Raw genomic sequence first — 21691 nt, 5'->3', positions numbered from 1 at the left:
AGTTTTGTTGCTTGCCAAAATTGGCGGAAAAAAGGGGGGAATGTCTGATTGCATTCTTCTGTGTGGCTTTAGCTGGATTTTTTACTTTAACTGGTTTTAGATTTTCATGATTCACACGCCCCTGTTTATTTCTGGATCGAAAATGGATGTTCCCTTTATTTTAATCAAGAAGTTATGCAATCGTTGGCCCTAAAATTGTATGCATTAGGGCTGGGTTCGGTTTGAAACGGTTCAGTTTTTTGCCAAAACCGAAACCAAACTGAAATTTCGGTTCGGTTCGGTTCGGTTCAAAAAATTTTCGGTTTTTTTCGGTTCGGTTTTTTTCAGTTTCGATTTTTTTTCGGTTTGGTTTCGGTCTGGTTTGGTTTTTTTCATTATTATTATTATTATTTTTAATATCTGGATATTAGTAATCTAGCCCAAAAGAGGACCTGCCACACTAGCCCAATAGATCCAATAAACAATACAAAGGCCCAAGCCATAAAATACAACAAAAGAAAACCTAGGGTTCTACTGCAGCATCCGCCGCCGAGCATCCCTACTAGCACAAACCCTCGCCATCAACCAATCGACGCCTCACCGATTGTAACATCCGGCCACGAGCACCTGTCCGAACACAACCAAACAGACGAGATCCAAGGGTTTAATAAAGAGTATAGATCCAAAGACCAAAGATCTTTACCACATAAATTCAAGAACAACATCAGCCAATTTTTCTTCAAAAATTCACAAAGCATAGTCAACAAATAAATTCACATAGCATAGTCAACAAACCAAAGAAATAAAAATTTTAATCAATACATAAAAAAAAAAAAAAAAACTACCATTTTCAGCACTCAAAGAATTAAACAAGAAACAGAAAAAAACAAAAGGAAGAAATTGAATACTTACTATTAAAGAAATCCAGAGGAACAAAGATGGATGTCTAGACCGTGCGACCTCCATATGAATCCCATATTAAAAAACTATTTGGCTTGTATTTGAAAAGCAGAGATCGAAAGTTTATGGAGAAAGCAAGGAATATTAGATGAGGAGCAGAGAGATAAGAGGCATACGATTTGGAGAGGGAAAAAATGGGGATTGTCAAATAAATTCATCACAAACCCTACGCCTCTTGTGGTAATCCTTTGAAAAGGTAAGTTCATGTTACAACCATGGACTTGGCAGGTTGGAGAAAGGAAGAGAGGAAGGAGAGTTGAAAGGAGGAAGAGAAGAATGAGGGAGAGATCAACTGAGGAAGCAGAGAGGAAGAGCAGTGGATGGGAGAGATAGAGAGAGAGTGTGTGTTTGAGAATGAAAAGGTGAAGGAGTGACGGCTGCTAGGGTTTGTAAGCTTTATAAATTTTATAAAACATTAAAGATTAGAATACCTATAAATATTATGCTGGTACAATTATGGCAATACAAAGCCTACTGTCAAGTTGGCTTGAAGGAGCTATCCCCAACCTAGACGGAAGGGGTTCGAATCTTCATTCCAGTAGGTTTTGAGTATTTTTATTTGATTTTCATATTTCGGTTCGGTTTGGTCCAGTCCGGTTTTCATATCTCAAAAACCGAAATCGAACCAACCAAATTCGGTTCGGTTCGGTTCATCAAATTCGGTTCGATTTTTTTTTTCAGTTCGATTTTTTTCGATCTCGGTTCGGTTCGGTTGTCGGTTTTTTTCGGTTTTCGGTTTTTCCAACCCACCCCTAGTATGCATATAGATGTAGACAAGTGTTATATCAAAATTAAAGTCGTTCGTTTTTAATATTGCAGCAGTGAGAGCTCATATGTAATGGAGGACCTCAAAGAGAAGCTGCTTCCACCAAAAGTCCCAAAACCTGCATTAGTTGTAAACCTTTGCAAAGCATCTTATCGATCATCGACCTTTGGAAGTCAACCTTTTCAAGGAGTAGATGTCATGGGGCTGAAGAATATATAAGAATTCATGTCTGTGTTGCTGCTTAGCAATGCAGTTTGTGAATTACAAAAAAAAAAAAAAAAAAAAAAAAAAAGAGTTTGATCCATGGACTTGTCTCGAATCGGCCCGTTTCAAATGGGTCGGGTTAGGTCTGGTTCCAAAACTCAAAATCCCTCTACCCGGCCCGTCCTGCCTTGTTACTGTTTAAAACGGGTAAGGTTCGGTTCCTCTAAAATTCGGCCCGGCCCGGCCTGTGTCCACCTTTACCTTAGGCCACAAATTATATTGCCTTTTTTTTTTTTAGGCCTTATGGGTTTTAAATTTTTTTGCCCAACTTTTAATTTTGGCCCGAAATCCAAATAAATTACAAAGTCTATACATATTTGCATATTTTCTTGTTCCATATTTTTGTATATATTGCATTTGTTTGCAGGTATTATGAACTTGAAGTTCATAATTTTGAACCCGAAGTTTCGGAAAAGTGCCATAGAAACCTGAAGTTTCTTAATGCGCAACACTCATGTTGAGACCCGAAGATCTCCATGCTTAAATCCGTTTAAACCAAACCATGTCTTAGAACCTCAATGTTCTAAACTTTGATGTTTATGGAAATTTTATTTCCTAAAACACCAATCACATTCTTGTTTCTGCCATTCAACCTATTGTCAAACCGTAACAACTTCGATTTCATTGATTTGGAAGTTTCGACAAAGAAACTACTTTATGTGGATACAAGACGTGACACGCTGCTTGACTATGACTAGTTGTGAAATCATTGTAGCCAGTTATGGTATGGAAGAGGTGAATAAGCCTCTGCCATGATCTTCATTCAAAGACTTATACCTAAAGCATATCAAATGGAAGTACCTTACTGTTGAGGACTCCATGGCTTTTTGACTAGCTTTGGACCATTTCAAATCATGCAAAGATGAATTCTTGCCCGAAACAAAACATGATTGAAACCTTACATCCATGAATAGGTACAATTCTGAAGTTTATATCTAATCTAATTTTGACTGGAAGAAAATCTTTCTCGTCCTTCTATATCTAAATTGCTCATGAAGTAGTGGTATAGAGAGCGAAAATTTACCAAATTCTTAGATTTGATTACCACCACACTTGTGAGAGAATGGTTCCCCAACAATTCGGCTAGGTGTTACCGAACGGTATAGACCCAATTTCGGTTGGAGTCTACCGAATGGTAGTGCCCTGCTTCGGCAGGGATACACCGAAATGCATGCTCTGCTTCGGCAGAAGTACATCGACGGGCATGTTCTGCTTCAACAGAGGTGTATCGAACGGTATTGCTCTGCTTCGGCAGAGACTACTGAACAAACCTCTCCAGTTTCAGCTAGAGCCTATCGAACCTAAGTCTGGGTCTGTCTTTCTCTCATACAATCTAATTTTGAGTTTGTTTTACAACTGATGGTAGAATTAGGCCTGTTAAGAGGTGAGCATGATCCCTGGTACTTAAAACTTCAAGAATATGGGATAGTATTCCTGAACTTTAACCCTACAGAATCTAACTCTGTTTTGACGGAATAGACCATTGGTTATGCACTTTTCCGTGTTGTTACCAATGTTGTTAAGGAGTACCATTCCAGTAGTCAATCATTGAGACTGATTTTGCTCCACCTAACACATTTGGAAGAGCGAAATTTGACATGGAAGACCTATTGGCCGAACCCCCTTGTATATTTGGTTTAATTTATGAATAATTTATTTTGTTCTAGGATTTAAGATTGGTGTTTGGATATCACTATTATTCTCGAATAAAGAGTTAATTAACGAAAATTACCACATGTGACTACAATTAACTCATGCTTAGGTATGTTTTGTGTGGAAGTTAGCAGTCTGGTTCTATGCTAACTTTATACTTAATCATCCCCTGACAACCTTTCAGGCTTATCCAACCTAATTGTGGGGCATGGAACTGCCCTATATTGTTTAATGATATTAATTTTACCATAAAGGGAAGCCTTATACTCACTCATTCTGGAAGAATATCTTTTGAGCTTTAAGGATATTCGAGAGTATTACTACCATATTGAAACCAATGTACAAAATGGAGTAAAATTCCTTAGCATATTACCATATTGCACTTCCTATGAATATAGCCAGAAGCATATTCTAGAGAAGATGGAACGCTTAACGAGTGGATTACACTCATTCAGGTCCACTATGTGGCCGACCAGAAGCCCGTGATTTGAAAGGAATTTTCGCTATGGATGTACTTTTGGGATATCCAAGATGATCTGTGATGCACCGTTTTGGGCATCCTTTTACAAAAAGTAAAGACATCATACCTAGACGCGTACTATACCTTAGCACCCTTTATCTTTCCTATAAAGGATTCAAAGGGGACATTTGTGGACTGATTCAACCACCCTGCGGTTTATTTAGATACTTTAAAGTATTGGTTGATGCTTCTACATGATGGTCACACATGTGGCTATTATCCACAAGCAACATTCTCCACACTGGTGGCTCAGATTAACAAGCCCAAGGCTCACCACCCAAATTTATTTGATTTGATAAGTTGGAGAATTTACATCGAAAACTTTCAATGGATATTGCATTTCAGTTGGGTTTTGAAGTTAAACATCTAGTCCCATGTTCATACCCAGAACGACCCAGCAGAAGCATTCATTAAACGCCTTCAAATGATTGCGCAATCAATTGGTCATACGTACCAAGTTCCCGATCTCTGCTTGGGGCCATGTAATATTGCAAGCAACCATGTTGGTCCGCTTGAGGCCTGTCATGACCCAACCTTATAAAGTACATGTCAGTTGGTTACCAGATACGAACCCGACATATTGCATCTGCGCGTCTTTGGTTGTAAGGTCTATGTACCATTTTTGCACCGCCCTAACATACAAAAGAAAAAAGGGGTCTTCATGGAAGGATGGAAATCTATGTCGGTTATGATTCTCCTTCTAATATTCGTTCCTTAGAACCTTTGACAAGCGATCTCTTTACTTATATAAGATAGTCTTCCCATCGTTAGGGGGAGATAAAAACATCAATGTTCCTAAAAGAACGACGCGAATTATCATGGACATCCCCATTATGTCTGCAAATGTGCCTGCAAAGATGTGTACCAAATGTACGACGGACTTTCATCCCAAAAGCAGGAGCGCCACTACTGTGGCCGACCTTCGTACATTGGCGGCTAGCCAATCAATATGTCCTACGCCAGAAGCATGGCATGAATGTGGCATGAACGAATGAGATGATTCACCTCCCAAAAAATGGATGAACGTGGCATGAACGAATCCACCCCTCGATTACTGTCTTAATCCTTTTCGTCTCATGAGATTAAATCCGGATTACTCCTGAGACCTGAAGTTCTTGGTTTAGTATATTAGTTTGGATGAGATATGGAATTGGAATGAAATGATCATAGATGATGTATCATTTATATGGTAAGTACCAACATAAATGAAAAACGACGATAACGAACATTGTTCTGTTGTTTAGTATCAACGTAGAACTGATTGGTCAACTAGAAGAATCAATTGATGATGAATAAGATGAATGACATAGTGCGATATAATGCTTTGCAGCGTAAGGCTTCTCTCATACGCCATGTTACGAACCTTACATGGAGTTTCCCAAGGACTTACATGTACTGATTCAAATAGTTCTAGACCACAAGAACACCCTCTCGGTTCTGATGAGGACTTCACTTTACGGATGCAGAACTATCTGGGCGGATGTGGTATACCCGTCTAGGTGAATATTTGATTAGTTAGGGATATATGCCTATGTGTGTACAAAATATGAAATTGCTAAAGTTAAGAAAACTAACTCACACCTAAAGTCGGACTTTAAGATGAATGATCTTAGGAAAACTCAACATTACCTCGACCTGAAGTTTCAAGCTAGTTCTAATGGTATTCTGGTCCACCACTCAAACTAGACACAGAAGGTGTTTCGTCTAAGTATACCCTGATCGTATGTATGCTAGATGCAAATGTGACCTTTACGGAGAGTATAGAGCATAAGGTTCCATATTAGAACGTGAGGCAACCATATCTAAGTACCATTGGCTTTTGTTGTACTTAGCTCAATGCACTAGAATCGGAATCTTATGTACTAATAACCTTTTGGCATAAAGTAGCACTGTGCCTACACGCAACCACCAAATTGGTGTTAAAGACGTTTTTCCGTTACTACGGATTTGGGCTTATCTATCCCTATGCATCTCAGAATAGATCACACCCCCTTGATCTTTGGAATGATGCCTACCTTGTGAGATTCGTTGAATCATACCATTTATCTGACCGCATAAGGTACGTTCCTGCATGGTAATGTCTTTACCGTTAAGGAACACCGCAATATCGTGTTGCGAAACCTTTGAATCATTCCAAGACTCATTATATCTCATCACGTGAGAGATATAGTCGAGAACTCTTGTTGATCATATTCAAAATCCCTGCGTTTTTCATCCATCGTTGAGTCCTAACAACGATCCATGAAGATAACATCGTATGTATCGACCAGATCATTATACATCCAACAAGTCAACACCAAGCATATTGTGTCTACATCAGCATGAGCATTAGAAGATTGAAGTCAAGTAGTCTGATCCCTTATAATCTTGCCAACTTCTACATGAAGTCTACCTTCCAGAAGCTTGTCCAAGGAATTGGTATGAGTAACTTTCTCACTTACGATGCTTATAGTTTCATTTGGAAGTTTTGTCAAACTCAGAGGGAGTATCCAGAAGTATACTCACTTGACCTTAATGTATTCTTTTTCCTACGATTATGAGCATTTTTCTCACTAGGATTTTGCTACCTAGCTAGGTTTTGACGAGGCATCCATCCTGGGTTGGTCATACCCTTGTGTACGTCCTACTTACATCCCAAAGACGTATAGTTTTGACTTAATTCAACTTCTCACTTTTCTCCTTAGTCTATGGGTTTTTCTCCCACCTTAGGTTTTGCCATAGCGAGGTTTTGTGAGTTTTACTACCCATGCATTCTTCTGTTTGTTTTGAGACTCACATTTGCTACTTGTGCCGATTAGATGAGAGGACTTCATCAACTGCTAGACGAGACGACTTCATCAACTGCTTCTACATTTGCCTGAATATCTGATGCGCCATCTACTTGAGTATTTGCATACTCAAGGGGGAGTGTTGTGACATATGTTCTTATCAATATTGTGATTGTGTAAATCCTAAGTAGAGATAAAAATAAGAATCCTTTGGGATCTAGAAGATCTTTCCTAATAGACTTTGCATTACTTGGAGAGCAAGTTTCTCTCCTCCTTATTACTATAAACAAAAGGCACAAGGACTGAGGAATTAACACACAATTGCTCAAAGCCTCTTCTCCACTCTCTTTCTCTCTATGCCGCACCCCTCAGTTAAATATAGGCCACAACAAGAGTATAATTATACGCACAATTTTATCTTTTCTAATATGACTTTATATCGTACACACATGCAACAGCATCCAAATATCCAAAAATTAAGAAAAAAAATATATTGAATGATACACAAAAGTTTTAAAATTTTCAAAGTCTTGCAACCGTAAGAGATCCGAATAATGTTTTGAGAATTACGAGATGAAATTGATTTCAAAATTTCCAATAAATTCCGATAACCCAAAGTTAAAACTAATATTTGATTCCAAAACTTTTTTGGATTGGCATTAGAATGATTGTTTCCTATTCAATCAGACCGAAAATCACCCCTACTCAGCTCTAGGACTTTCCAATTCCAATCCAAAAGGTTTCAAAAATAAATATCAATCTTAATTTAGAAATTTCGGAGTTCTAGTTATTTTACCCAATTTTAGAAGTTTTGGAATTTTTCTATAAATCCAAAGTTTTGCGTTTTTCCCCCTTCATGTTCTCAATATTGTCAAACAACTTCAAGTCTTCAAGTATGGATTTGCATATTTTTTTTAAGGTAAGAAACATATCATTAATAATATAAAATCACGAACATAATCCATAAAGGAATTAATTTTATGATGATAAACGCCGCAGAAAGACAATGTAAAATTTAGCCATATAACCACATCCAGCCAAACAAAAAGATAACGTTCGTGAGGACAAAACCTTGCATCACTTCTTATGATCTTGCAACAGATGAGATGATGCTCATTCGATAAAGAAGTCATGCTATGAGGCATCACAAAGATGTACTCGTATTCCTTAGCCAGGTGGACAAACAACAAAACCACAAACAAAACAAAAAAATAACACAACACAAAACACTTTCCTCACAAGTATGAGTCATTAGCTGTGAAAGACCTAACCAACAGGTTAGATAAGCTCACAATGCCTAACTGGTACAAGCTGGACCCAACACCGTCAAACATACAAGGTAAACATTGTACCATCACTTGAAGACCTTGAACAACAAACAACAAGAAAACATGGCTATGTATCCTTCAAAACCATTGCAACTACACCACTCTTTGATCACTTGCAATCGTTGACAAAAATTCCTCCTATGAGTCCCCTCCAATATAGGTCGAGCTTCCTCCTCATAGTTCTTGCCTAGCGTACAAACCAAAACCACCTCAGATTTGAACAAATTGTTGCTTTAAGATTCAATATTGAGTAGTAAGTCATAACTGCTACAAAAAGCTCTCCTCCTCAAAAGGAGAGTGGCCACAACCACGATAACTCTCATCGACAAAGCGACCACTACTATAAACATGAAAAGAAAGAGAAGGAAGAGATTAAGAAGGATTGTCGCTGAAGGGGATGGGTTTTTTTTTCTCCCTAACAACTAGTTTTATTTTTTGTTGAATGGTTTTGCATATTTGATTACATGATGCAAAAAAAAGAAACATATGATCATCTAATGTGATAAACTCATTAATTGACATGACATGTATAAATCACTTGTCACATCATATAGTACACTAATGTAGTCAAGGTTCTAAAGGGCGCTAAGCGCTAAGCTGGCGGTAGGCAAGCATAACATATAAATTAGGGAAATACCCCAAAATGAGACAATTTCTTAATCTTAGGATAGAAATAGGATAAACCAGCTATGCACAAGCCATGTACACCATGCACAGAACTAAAATTACTCAAATACCCACATATAAATACTAAAAATCATCAGCCCATTGCATCACTATTCTCATTTGGAAGAGAGAGATGTTGAGAGAGCTTTGTGAGCTCTGGGTTCTGGATTGAGCTAAGATCTTTGAGCTCTTATTTTGAAGAGATGGAAGTTCAAAGAAAGGCAAGAAGAGTGAGCTGGGTTTTGGATTGACCTCATAACTCTGATTTCGAACAAAGTGATGCGAGAGAGAGGCGAGATGAGTGAGCTAGGTTTTGTACCTTATTTTTTGTTTTGGCTGGAAAGTTCCATTTTTTTCGACAACTAAAGCTTCGGCAGGCATAATAAGGTAGGGTTTTTAGTTCCAAGTTCCTCCATCAACGGTTTATGGAATAAATGGGTTGTTTAAATTAGGGTTTATGTTTCATGTTGGGGCGTATGGGCTGTGGAATAAATTTCAAGTTTTGACGTGCTACTAGGGGTGGGCACGGTTCGGTTTGGTGCGGTTTTGGGTGAAACCAAAACCAAAACCGTAAGTTTTTGCGGTTTGGTTCGGTGCGGTTTTGAGGCTAAAATCGAAATGAAATCGAACCATTTGGATCGGTTTGGTTTGGTTTTAAAAGGTTTTGGTTTGGTTTCATTGTTTGAGAAAACTATTATGGTTACCTAGTTGTATCTCATTTCATTTTCCTTTGATATACACTTCAATTCTCTTCTATGAGCAACGTTTACTGTTTGTTTTTCATTTTGCATGTCTTATATTACTGCATTGTTCAAGCATGCATACAATATTAAAATTCAATCAAGCATGGCTTCAATTACAATCAGATATGCATGCATACAACATACATTATTACACTTATTCAACTTACTTTGCGTCATTCAAGTTTCAAACCATTGACTGAATGACTGCCATTCGGTGCATGTGAATAATATTTAAAGCAGCAGGTATTTTTTGTTTGAAATATCTAACTGACTACCATTAACAATTTGCTTTGAATATCTAAAGCAATATATCTTTAAATATCTATAGAGATATATCTATTTGATTTAGTGGCTAAGATTGATTAGAGTGCATGTTTCATTTAAATAATTATGGGTTTAACTTGTACGAGATCATTTTTTGAGTGGAGACCGAGAGAGAGAGAGAGACATAGAGTTAGATGAAGAATGAAGTTAAGCAGCAAATGAGTAAAAGAAAGAAAGAGTACAAACTACGACTAGAAGAAAGAAAAGAAAAGGATTATGTGGCCATGTTATGATGTGGTTGAATCCATACTAAATGTATGGACTCAATGAAATAACCAATTAGAATTTAACGTTTAATAAAGTTATGCGGTTGGTCGGAACCAAAACCAAACCGTTTTTCCCCCATTCGGTTCGGTTCCAAACCGAAACCTTTTTGAAATCACAAAACCAAACTGTTCGGTGCGGTTCGATTTGGTTCTTGTTTTGGTTTCAGTTTTCGATTTCAAGTGCCCACCTCTACGTGCTACAAAACTGCGATGGAACAATTTATGGTTCAAGTGTCCAATTGCAGAAATTTGTGAAATTTTTTCCGTAATGTGCATGTGGTGTGTATGGCTACATCTTAATATGAGAAACGGGAATATTTACTAGTTATGATGCACGTATGTTGTGCCCCGAAATTTACTGAGTATGACCACAACCTAGTTGGCCTTGGCGAAAAACAAAATTAAGAAAAAGCTTAGAGGACGTTAAGGGTCATGCGTGTCCATGAAATAACGACAACGAGTATCACATGCACGGTAAAGCGGTGGTTGATATACGTAACAAGACTTTTTAAATTGTCATTGTAACCTTATATACATAACAATTATGTTTTAATTGTATCAACTATACCAAAATGTTGCCGTTAAAGTTTCTCCCATTCTGTGCATATCATGTGCATGTATGGTACATAATATGTGCATGTGGTGTGCATATAGTGTATATGGTGTGTATTTACATCTTCGATACTCTTTTCATTAACGTAGTTTACTACTTTTTCCTTTGATTCAGAGGTAGGCCCTGCAAATACGAAAAAAACATACGAGTTTGTTAAACAATTTCCTCTGATTAAGTTCCGTGCCCGTTCAAACTGCAATTTCCAAATCCTTGAAATATTTAACCCAATCAAATTTGATATCAAATTCAAATTAATGACTCTTCAATTCTTCATATACAGTTTAGGGTCATTTTTTCTGATTACGTCATTTTTCTGATTTCGAAGAAAGAGTTGTGAGCTATGGTTTTTGGGTTGAGCTCAGATCTGTGAGCATAACACATGCATGTCGTGTACATATAGTGTATGAGTGAGCTTAATACAAAGAAAGCAAACAAGTACGCGAAACAATTTCGTCCATATCCTTCTCTTTTCCTTATTTCCACTCTGATTTCTCTATTTTCCCTCAAATTTATCTCTTCTCCAAAAGGCAACGGACCTTTACTATGTTTTTTAATTTAATTGCAGTAAAAGCCAAACCTTATTTTAGTGCTTGTAAATTTGGATCGAGAGAAGGGGCAGAGGGAAGGAGAAGACAGAAGAAATGAAAACCCACATATAAATCAGAGAGATGAAACACCAAACCAATCACTTCAACTCCAAAAATCCATCAATCAAAAGGCAAAATTAAGCAAACCCAGTTCACAAAACCTACAAATGAAAAGGTAAAAATCAGAGAAGATGGGTGAGTTAGAGAGTGAACTCTTGTGCATATTCGAAATGTAGAGAGAGAGAGAGAAAGAGAGAGAAGAAATTTTCTCTTTCTCTTCCTCTTTGTTTCTCTCTCTATAAAATGAGAAATAAGGGTTGAAATTTTTAGATAACCCATTTATATGGGAGGACAATTTGGTTATTTCAAGGTGTAAGAAAAATCACATTTCTGTCTGATTATTGTGCATGACATGTGCATGTTGTGTATATTCGAAATGTCCTATTTATGTCACAAGATTAAGAAATTGTCCAATTTTTTTGTAGTTCCCTATAAATTATGAAGTACTAGAACATATTGAAAACATGGGGACGAAACATATAATTAGTGTTCATCCAAGTACAAACTCTTAAACACTAATTATAAAGTTTCTTACAATTTATTGAAAAATAAAATATAGAATAAAAGTTATCTAATTTATGTCTGAGTGAGAGTAGCGATTTACGCAGGTGCCTAGGCAGGTCTAGACAGGATATGTGGGATCCTAGGCAAGTTTAGACGACCTTTCTTATTTTTTAAACGCTCATGGACTAATCATGGAGGTGATTAGTCGCTTAGCGCTTTGGCGGGGCCTAGACAACGCTAGGCAAGGACTTTTAGAACACTAAATATAGTTCAAAAATGTGGTATCCCTAACATTTTTCTTAATTATATAATATGACTAACAACAAATAATACTTATCCAAAAGTAATAATTAAGTTTATATAAGTGCGTATTTGAGTAAATTTACAAAACAATCAAGTTTAAGTCATTGATAAGGTCGAGAATAATGTTTGGCTATTCAATGATGAGTAGGAACTCCTACTCAAAAACTCTTCGTGTTTGAATCACAGAGTTTTACATTTACGATCAGAACCGTTGGTATTATGAATCCCTCTGTAAAGATCACCTATGCAAAAAAATGAATTAAAATTAAGATCGTTTAGTCAATATATTGTAGTAATTACATAGACAATTCGTAATGCTTCTACCAATTTCGTTCCTCTATTTTTATACAATTCGATGACTAAATGACCTTAGTTTTAATTTATTTTTTACAAAGTCGACCTATATAAAATGATTTATAATATGAACAATTCTGATCATAAACACAAAGTTCTATGAACCGACAACGAACAATTTTGAAATAAGAACTCATACTCATCATTTGAGTAGCCAAGTATTATCCTACAGTTGAATACAAGGATGGGTACAATATAAATAAGTGTACATAGGATAAGAAAAAAGAGTGGTCAACTTCACTGAGCCGATGAACATATGTCGCCGTAGACGGTGAGTAGTGCGCGAAAGGTGGGTAGCATTCCCCTTAAACAAATTACGTTCGAACAACCATCCTCAAATGAAATGCAAGGAGCAAAACTTGTACCAAACCAATTTAGCAAAACTTGTAAGTGGAAGAAACAAAGAGTCTCCCCTCTTACCAGTTGTCTTTACAGCTACTCCACATACATACATATTTCAGACGTACATCTAGCCTCACACCTTATTCCTACAGGTTTCAAAGAATATTACAACAATAACGGCTAAAATTTTTAATTTACCAACCAAAACTACCGTTGGTAACCCATAGCTACTACTGGGATCCTCACCTTGTGCCCCCGGCTACCTTTCATTATCACCTCTCCGAAACTGTAGGCTCCAGTGATAGACCGAACTGTCAGAGTCACTGAGAACTTTCGTGATGCACCAGGTCTCAGAGTCATTGCCCGAGGGCTGGCTTCAATTGCAATGGCTGGAGCCATTCTGGTTGTGATCACATAGGTTTCTTCTTCAGCAACATTTGTGACCGTGCGTGTAACTGTTTGACTTTTCACAAGATGAGCTACTGTGATTGACGGAGAGTTGAAATTTGACGGGTGGCCCATAGTGTAGTTGCAGGGGGAGTTTGTGTAGTTCTTTATCTCATTAGAATTAATACCAGCTGTTGTACACAAGAAACCCAAGTAATCCTGATAGCCTACAAAAAACGAAAAATTATTCGATTGAGAATTCATCACATAATATGCCGAAGATAAGTCCGATAGCGTAAAACCACATCAAGAAGGTAGAAGAATACATACCTGCATCAAAGATTAGTCCAGGATCCAGAGCAGCTTTTGGATCAACATGGCCACTCCCATAATCAAAAGGGGTGGCACCGACAAACTTAATGGTTTGTGTTTCAGAATATTGTTGTGCTTGAAGAGGTTTTCCAGCCCTGTCGATAGTTGTTGATGTTGTCATCAAAGCTGATTTGATGGCAGCGGGGCTCCAATGAGGGTGCTTCTGCTTTACAAGAGCAGCTATTCCCGCTATATGTGGTGCAGCCATACTTGTTCCAGAAATCATGGCAAATCCCTCCCCTGCTCAAAGAAAATAATCCCTTAATATGTCAAGTGCATCGCTAGAGGTACAATTGTTATCGACTTACGTTTAATTAGACGGCTGTGAAGGAAAGAAATCTGAATATCTTCCCCTTATTTTCTAAGCAAAACAAGCATCTCTCTCCAATATTTTTATAACCCATTTCAGAATTTGAAACCTCACAAACCGCTTCGTGACTAAAGTTTGATAGACAGCTACATACTAAAACATCTGGGGAAAGTTTGGAACATCAAAATATGGGGAAAGAACACTTGAATGCTTCGATTAGATTCATACCAACATAATTTGGTTCATCTGTTCCATTTGGAGACCAAGCAGCCCAAATCAGAGAACCAGGAGCTAGAATATCCGGTTTGAGAAGATCTGCTTCTTGGAAGCTGAAATCTTTGATGTTGGGTCCTCTAGCAGAGAATAGTGCCACCTGTGGTGCAGACTTGTGGAGTATAGGCATCAAACCATTCCCAATGCTACCTATAGCTTTGAAGCTCTTCACACGACCAGTCCAATCCCTAACAGTTGAGATGTTGTAATAATCTATAAGATCCTGAACAACATCGACGCCAGAGCACCAAGAACCAATCGTGCACATAATTGCAGAAAGGGAAAAAGTTAGAACATGCATAAGAAGGAAAGGGGGCCAAAGATATAAATAGTAGTACAAGTAAGTTGTAATAGATAGTAAGCACCGTAAGTTATCAGACAGCATCAAGGTCATATGCTACAAAGAAATGACAAAAAATGGATTTTATTTTATTTTTCTTGTCACAGAGGTCAAAGACAAATGAATTTGCATGAGTATAATATACGCTCATATGCTACCATAGTAAATCTAATTTCACAAAACACTTGAAGAATGTTCCATACTCTATTACTTGATTACAAGAAATCAAACTCTATAAGCCAAAAAAAATAGACACCGTTTCGTTAAGGTGAAAAGTTGAAGTATTACCATTGACTTTTCAACATCAGTGATTAGAATCCCAGGAACGCCTACAGGAACAGGATCAAATTTTGTCCCTGGGGAAACATTTTCCACCGCAAGAACAAAACCGATTGCACCAAGACTTTTGGCTGTTTCGGACACTTTCTTGATTGATGCAGTACCAACAACGAAATTAAATGAATAGCCACAAAGAAGAACATTCCCCTGAACCAAGTTCTTGTTTAAAACTTCTGGTTTCTGGCAGTCTGAGGGGCTATACTTCACTACAGAAGAATCAAGAAGCACATCATTTGCAGCAACCAGCGTGTATGTTTGATTTGGATGTGTCGATGCTGCAAAAAGGGAAACAGAGGGGGGGGAATACTTCAGGCTTCAGAAATGTGAAATTGTAGAATGTAAACCAGCGATTGCCTTGGAATGCAAAAAACATGTATTAAAAAAATACAAGCAATAACTGCTGTAAATTGAAGTGGTCGCAAGATAACACAACCGTGGAATGCTCCAGGATCCATGTTAAGGCATTACAAAAATCAACCTGAAATCAAACATGTCTGATTCATGCTAATGAGGCTGTCTTTTATTAGGCCTTTACCATTTTCGCTGGTTACGATGCATTAAGCTTAAAGTTAGGGTTGTTGGCTTAAATAAAGGTCTACCTGTTAGAGCTGATTACCAGAGTATATGTCCTGGAATCCCAAATAAACCATTGTACTGCTTTCATTTGAATCTTAAACACAACCACGCTTATCTCCCTGTTTGAAACTTACTTTTCAACATGGTATCAGAGCAATATTGTCCTGATACCTAAACCCATTGCTGTTCTTACCCTACTTTGACCACAACAAAGAGAAAAAATCGACAACTTCTCTGTTGTTGCTATGCCACATGTTCCACTACGTCTTCATCAAGATCTCTTCTCTGTTCTTGGCTTATTTACTTAGGTCCTTGTGGAACGAAGGGATTTCCCCTTCTAATCTATGTTACAAATGAGCCTGAGCTATCCACATTTTTTCTGAAAACCTCATAAACATACTGTTATTCTATTTGCAGCAAGCTGAGAATTGCCAATATTCATTCTACAAGTTGAGAGGGAGTCTATAGATTGATTACAAGTCATTTAACTTAATGACTACCTATTAGAGTTTAGCCTAAATCAGAACTGTTAGCTTGAACTAAAGTCTGGGTTACATAGCTGATTAACAAAGAAATTTTTTTCCAGGAGATTATGCAGAAAGCATTTAAGTTTCTGATGAATCTGCTACTAACAATATGCTAGAAGAACATAACTAAATACTTTTGCTCCCAAAACAGATACTTACGTGACAACCCAAGTCCAGCTAATATTTTTCCATTTCCAAGCGTTAGGTGGTTTTTGTATCTGCGATCATCAATGGCGGCAGCAACAGAAGCTATCCAAGGACTATAAGAAACCAAAGTTTTTGGAAAAGGTCCTCCATTTCCAGCTGCTTGTGCAACAAACACACCTGCTTTCACAGCTGAAAGAAGTGTGGCATCAAAAGGATTCAAATAAGTGGTCTTCGTGGTAGCTGGAGGACTGTTTGGCCCCACAGAAAGGCTCAGTATATCCACTCCATCATACACAGCCTGATCAAAAAAGATGTTCAAATAAGAACCACCATTCCAGACATAGCGACCAAAGGTAATAATAACCCAAAAGAATGTAAAACTAGTTGGCAAGGCAACATCTATCTGTTTCATCTTCAATGAAATATGTGAGCAGTCACCAACTTAAACCTTTTAGCCTCTTTTTTCTGTATGATGGAGATGTGACAAGAGGACAAACTAGAAAATACTCTTTTTTTTCTCTTATCTCTAAAGAATACATATTGATAGAATTTTGCAGAGTGAGCAGGAAGATATATCTGCATGTGCTCATACCCACACGTAAAAAAGGCACCCACACACGCTCAAATGTACACAAAAATAAGTGCACCAAGCATTCACCCAATGTCTTTTGCTCATGTTATGGAATTATTGCACACCTGATCAATTGCGGCTACTACATCTGCAACAAACCCTCCAAAAAGCCTGTAAAGGGCTTTATATACAGCAATTCTGAAGACAGAAATTTATGTATCTCGATTAAAAGAGAGAATAACATTTACTACTTTAATTCAAGAAATGACCAGAAGAACCCTATTATTCCTCACCTGGCACGGGGAGCCATCCCACTTGCTTTCCCAAATTCATGACCATGCATTCTCACTGGAATTCCATTATTACCAGCTGCAATAGCTGCAGTGTGACTGGAAGACAATGATACAAAAAAAGGAAAAGAGCTTCAGATAGAAAAGAAAATAAAATCTCAATTGACACAAGCAGGAAGGGGAAAAGGAAAAGGAATCAAAAGATTTATGTTAGGATAAATGTTGCTTAAAACGAAAGCAAAATAGTTTCTGCCAATTCCAAGTAGTAGGAACCAGGAACTTTTATGGTTGTCACAGTTTTCCTTTTCTGAACAGTGAAACCCCAAAAGTTACATCTTCTGTAAATACATCAAAGTTATAATTTTACGATATTTTATCATTATGATAGCATAATGCTATGCTCATATTCATTGAAATGTATGTCATTTAAGAAATGTCCTTATCTCTTTGTTCACAGAAGAAAGTATAAAACATTTTGTTATTTGTGGAAGAGTATCTAAGCTTACTAATTGAATTCCCCAATTGATGCCATTCATGGTATGGCATTCACCGATGCCTATTAGGCTTACTATTGGATTCCCAATTGTGTTAAACTTACCAAGAAATGCACTTATCTCTTTACTTCTTTGAAACTAATTTGTTTCTTTAAATTTATGAAACACTGATATAAACCAAAAATATCCATTCAGAATGAAAGCAAATACACAATAGCACAGGTTCCCATGAAGAACGTGTAACAGAGGTGTGGGGCCTAACCTTCCATGTCCATCACCGTCCATAGGAGAGGCAAAATCAATAGAAGGATTAAATACTCCAGCTGCTATTGCAGCTTTGGCAAAATGGTGAGCTCCAATAATCTTCCCATTACAGAAGCTCCTCTTGGTGTCTGGATCAACTTCACATTTACCTCTATACTTTGGAACAGGCCCATAAGGATCGGTATTGTGGCTAGCAAAGCTTGGATGGTGCGGATAAATCCCTGAGTCGACAAACCCTATCACAATATCTTCTCCAGCCCTATCGGAGCCACCTCCTGTCGGCCATACTCCAGTTGGGAGCCCTAAAAACTGTGGGGTGTGGGTTGTAAGTCTCCTCACCTTCCAATCTCTCTCCACCGATTTCACACCAGGAGCACGCATCAATGTTTCTGCCTACTAATGAAAGGAACAGTGTAAGAAAATGAGAATGTAAGAGAAGACATCAATATCAGTCATTCATATAAGCATTATAATAGGAAGTGTCTGTCCAAGTTGTCACCTGTTCATGAGAAATGTGGACAGCAAATCCATTAATAAGATGTTGATAGCTGTAGAGTTTTTGGTAGCTCCCTTCCTCAAACAACATGCCAAGAAGCATATCGTGTTTGCTCTCCAAGTGTCGGGCATACGATGTGACTGATTCACTGAAAGAAGCCAAAAGAATGGCCAAAAGAGAACAAATGTTATTTATCGGTCCATTTCATGATTCAGAATCAGAGAGAAAACTGCCCCATTCGTGAAGGGAAATATCTAATCATGTATATGATAGTTTAGGATGAAAGACGTGCACTTTATAGACAAGAAGATCATATTGGAAGGCAATCTCTTTTTGGACAAAGTAACTAGTTGTATGTAAGCTGTCACATAATGGTACTGTATGAACATGTACATGATGCATATGTCTCAATTTGTTAGGAAAGAAATTGATGAAACTAATTACTATATCCCAACAACTACTTCAAACAGGAAACATGTTGTAAGATTCACTTAAAGATCTAAGAAAGTCAGTTCACGAAAAACCAATTGTGGTAAGACTAAGCAATAACAAAGAAATTATTGCCATAACAAACACAAACAAAACAGATGACAGATTGTCGTGTGTAACTCTACTCTAACCTGTTAGGTCATTTCCTAAAAGCAAAATAGAATTGACGGTTCTATTTGTTGGATCAATTTTTCAATGGACTTTATCATCTTTTGTAAAAGGATCAATCAAATGTCAAATATTAACATAATATATAGAGGATTTGTGGCATTTCATATGATTTCACAGAGAGTCCCAAAACATTGCTCTAGTGACGGTCGTAATTCTTTGTAATAGATCTCCATCAATGTCATTAGATTCATACAATTAAATTATGCATGACTTTGACAGATTCTTGAATTTCATACAACCACCATCTGGCCTCAAGTAAACGCTCACATTTTTTTTTCTACTTCTGCAGCAATTAATATTTTTAAAACACCTACCTCTGTTCGTGCTGAGTGGTTATCATTTTAAAATAAATTGTTTGATAAAATGTCATCACTTTAAAATAATTATGGCAAACAATTAGTACAAAAGAGCTAGACAATGTCCTATCCTGTATGCAAGCAAAACCATTCATGGATGGATTAAGAAAGATATATCTCTGTTTGTACTGAGTTATGATTCTAATATAATTAAGCAAGAAAATAGCAGAAAAGTAAGCTAGACAGCATCAGGTCCTGCATGCCAGCAAAACCCGTTAACCCAAGCTTGCCTGGATGGATTGAGGTTGAAGTCACTATCACCGGCTCTACACTACCAAAGTCGATATCTAGCTTGAAGTTAGTTTACGTTTTACACACCTAAGCATATCCACGAACTTGTTTGTACATGATTTGACATTACAAAGCCTATGCAGAGTCAATCGAAGAACTAGAATTCATACAAACCAACAACACACAAGTTATTCAGAAAATTCTTTGGCCCAACAAAGATACCTCCGAAGTCTAAGACCCCACTTGGACTATATGAAGCAATAACCACAAAGAAATCTAATTTCAATGCTTTTGGGAATGGTCAAGACCTCCCAGGCTGCCTATGATTGGTTGGTAATAGGATAATATTCTTATCCAAGATACATACATGCATAAATAAATGCATAATTGTGTATGTGAAGAATAAGATATATAAAGATACTAACAACAACAACAAAGCCCTTCCCAACAAAATCATGCAGAAAATTTGAATATACCTAGTTGTGTCAATCTTTTCATCAGATTCCACTGCAGTGGCTTCAAATCCATCAACACCACCTTGGTAACTTATAATAGGCTCTCCTTCAATCGTCACAATGTAAACATCAGCTTTGCCAACAATTAAAAGGGAAAACAGTACAGCAACTGCGCACCCAAACTTGACGGCCACCATTTTTACCATTCAAGTACCCAACTTCAGTACTCCACAAGATCTGAATTATCAGAAACACCAAGAGTCAATAATACGAATTGATCCTAAAGTAGGCTAAACTTAGAAAAAGACAATAATTACTAGGAAAATGACCACTACAATTACTACGACCTGTGATTATTTTACACATTTGTGAGCTCAAAGTAAACAATTTCATTGCTTCCTTGGATAAATAAGGAAAAAACTTTGACTCGAAAAATTAGCTTAATCTCGAGCCTTTCCTATGTTGTGGAGTTGAAAACAACACTGAATTTCAACTAATAAAAATCGAATTCCGGAAAGTAAAAACACCGAGAAAAAGAAACCGAATACTAACATTACGAAAACTTGAAAACCACATACACAAGTAGCAAAAAATTAAAAATGTAGCCAGTTGTGGTAAGTATGATGAGATTGCAGAAGTAATTAGAGTCTTAAAAAAGTGAGATTTTGATTAGCAAGCGAGTGAGTGAGTCGCTGAGTGGAAGAAATAAGGCAAAGTAGCTTCAAGATCACAGCAAGCACCAAAAAGCATTCCTTAATAAAAAGCCGCTTCCATTACTAAGCACCTTCAAAAAGCAAAACAATGAATCTCAAAAATTCCAAAAAAAATAATAAAAATAATAAAAATCAAAATAAAAGCAACCCCTTTGTTATCGATCGAAGCAAGGAATAATCGGCCAACATATGCTGAACAAAATCAAAAGTGTAATTAAAAAAATGAAATAAAAATGGAAAGGGAGTGTTCGGTTACTTGCAGAGATCCAAAGGGGTGAATCGGCAGAGGAGAGTGAGGGGGCTGAGATTTACATCAAGGCTAACAATGGAGGGCTGAGATTTGATCAGAATGCGGAGTGCATTGCTTTGATTGCAGAGCTCTAGAGCTCGAGAGAGAGCTGGGAAGAAGCTGATCGACTTACCAGTGGAGTGAGTGAGTGTGAGAGTGACTGGCGGGGAGAGCGAGAGGAGTCTCTCCTACATGTCCTATCAGGTTGTTAGGGTTTTTTTTTTTTTTAATTTTTATCGAGGGTAATACAGCGAGCCGCAGATGATGCAGGGAGGGATTAATTGTTAATTGCTCGGTAATGAAAAGTAAATTTTGATTAATTTTGGTCATTAGTTTTGGTGGGGGTGCCAACATTCGCGCGCAAGCTGTCGGACGCTTTATGGTAAAAGACGAGACTACCCTCTTAGTTTTGTCGTGGGGGGAACACGGCAGAGGGGGATCCACCTGAGAGGGTGAGGCCCGTGAGGGGGATGGATGGAGCGGCTGCGGGTTCCGGTTTGATGTTACTGCAACCGTCTCGTTTCATGTTGTTTTGTCCGTCCGTCTTTTTGCAGATAGAGATTCCCATTTTTTTTTCCCCTTTCAAATTAGCACTTGGTCA

General features: G+C 37.5%; 1 protein-coding gene across 5 annotated transcripts; it reads right to left on the bottom strand.

The window, feature by feature from the left end:
* Positions 1–13017: 13017 nt before the first annotated feature.
* Positions 13018–21320, bottom strand: LOC126596521 (subtilisin-like protease SBT2.6). Of its 5 annotated transcripts, XM_050263132.1 has the most exons (12): positions 21058–21309; positions 20829–20872; positions 20110–20325; positions 18390–18534; positions 17889–18283; positions 17136–17231; positions 16968–17040; positions 16284–16569; positions 14971–15296; positions 14298–14565; positions 13718–13999; positions 13018–13614 (listed from the first exon to the last, which is right to left on the bottom strand). In XM_050263132.1, exons 3-12 carry the CDS (start codon positions 20292–20294, stop codon positions 13208–13210), a joined length of 2463 nt encoding a protein of 820 aa, XP_050119089.1. In that variant the 5' UTR covers positions 20295–20325; positions 20829–20872; positions 21058–21309; the 3' UTR covers positions 13018–13207. The 5 variants fall into 5 exon arrangements, with proteins under 5 accessions (XP_050119089.1, XP_050119090.1, XP_050119086.1 ...); XM_050263133.1 differs by lacking the exon at positions 20829–20872 and having other exon boundaries at positions 21224–21320; XM_050263129.1 differs by lacking the exon at positions 20829–20872.
* Between the last annotated feature and the right edge of the window lie 371 nt (positions 21321–21691).

Source organism: Malus sylvestris, chromosome 13, assembly GCF_916048215.2.
Source record: "Malus sylvestris chromosome 13, drMalSylv7.2, whole genome shotgun sequence".
Taxonomy (NCBI): domain Eukaryota; kingdom Viridiplantae; phylum Streptophyta; class Magnoliopsida; order Rosales; family Rosaceae; genus Malus; species Malus sylvestris.
The sequence above is the reverse complement of the archived record's forward strand: the minus strand, read 5'-3'. Positions and strand labels throughout refer to the sequence as shown.

Coding starts and splice junctions, on each gene's coding strand:
- LOC126596521 (XM_050263133.1), bottom strand. CDS start 20,294: ATGGTAAAAATGGTGGCCGTCAAGTTTGGGTGCGCAGTTGCTGTACTG. Junction 15,297..16,283: donor AGCTGGACTTGGGTTGTCAC/GTAAGTATCTGT, acceptor CCCTTTTTGCAG/CATCGACACATCCAAATCAA. Junction 13,615..13,717: donor TGGACTAATCTTTGATGCAG/GTATGTATTCTT, acceptor CGTTTTTTGTAG/GCTATCAGGATTACTTGGGT.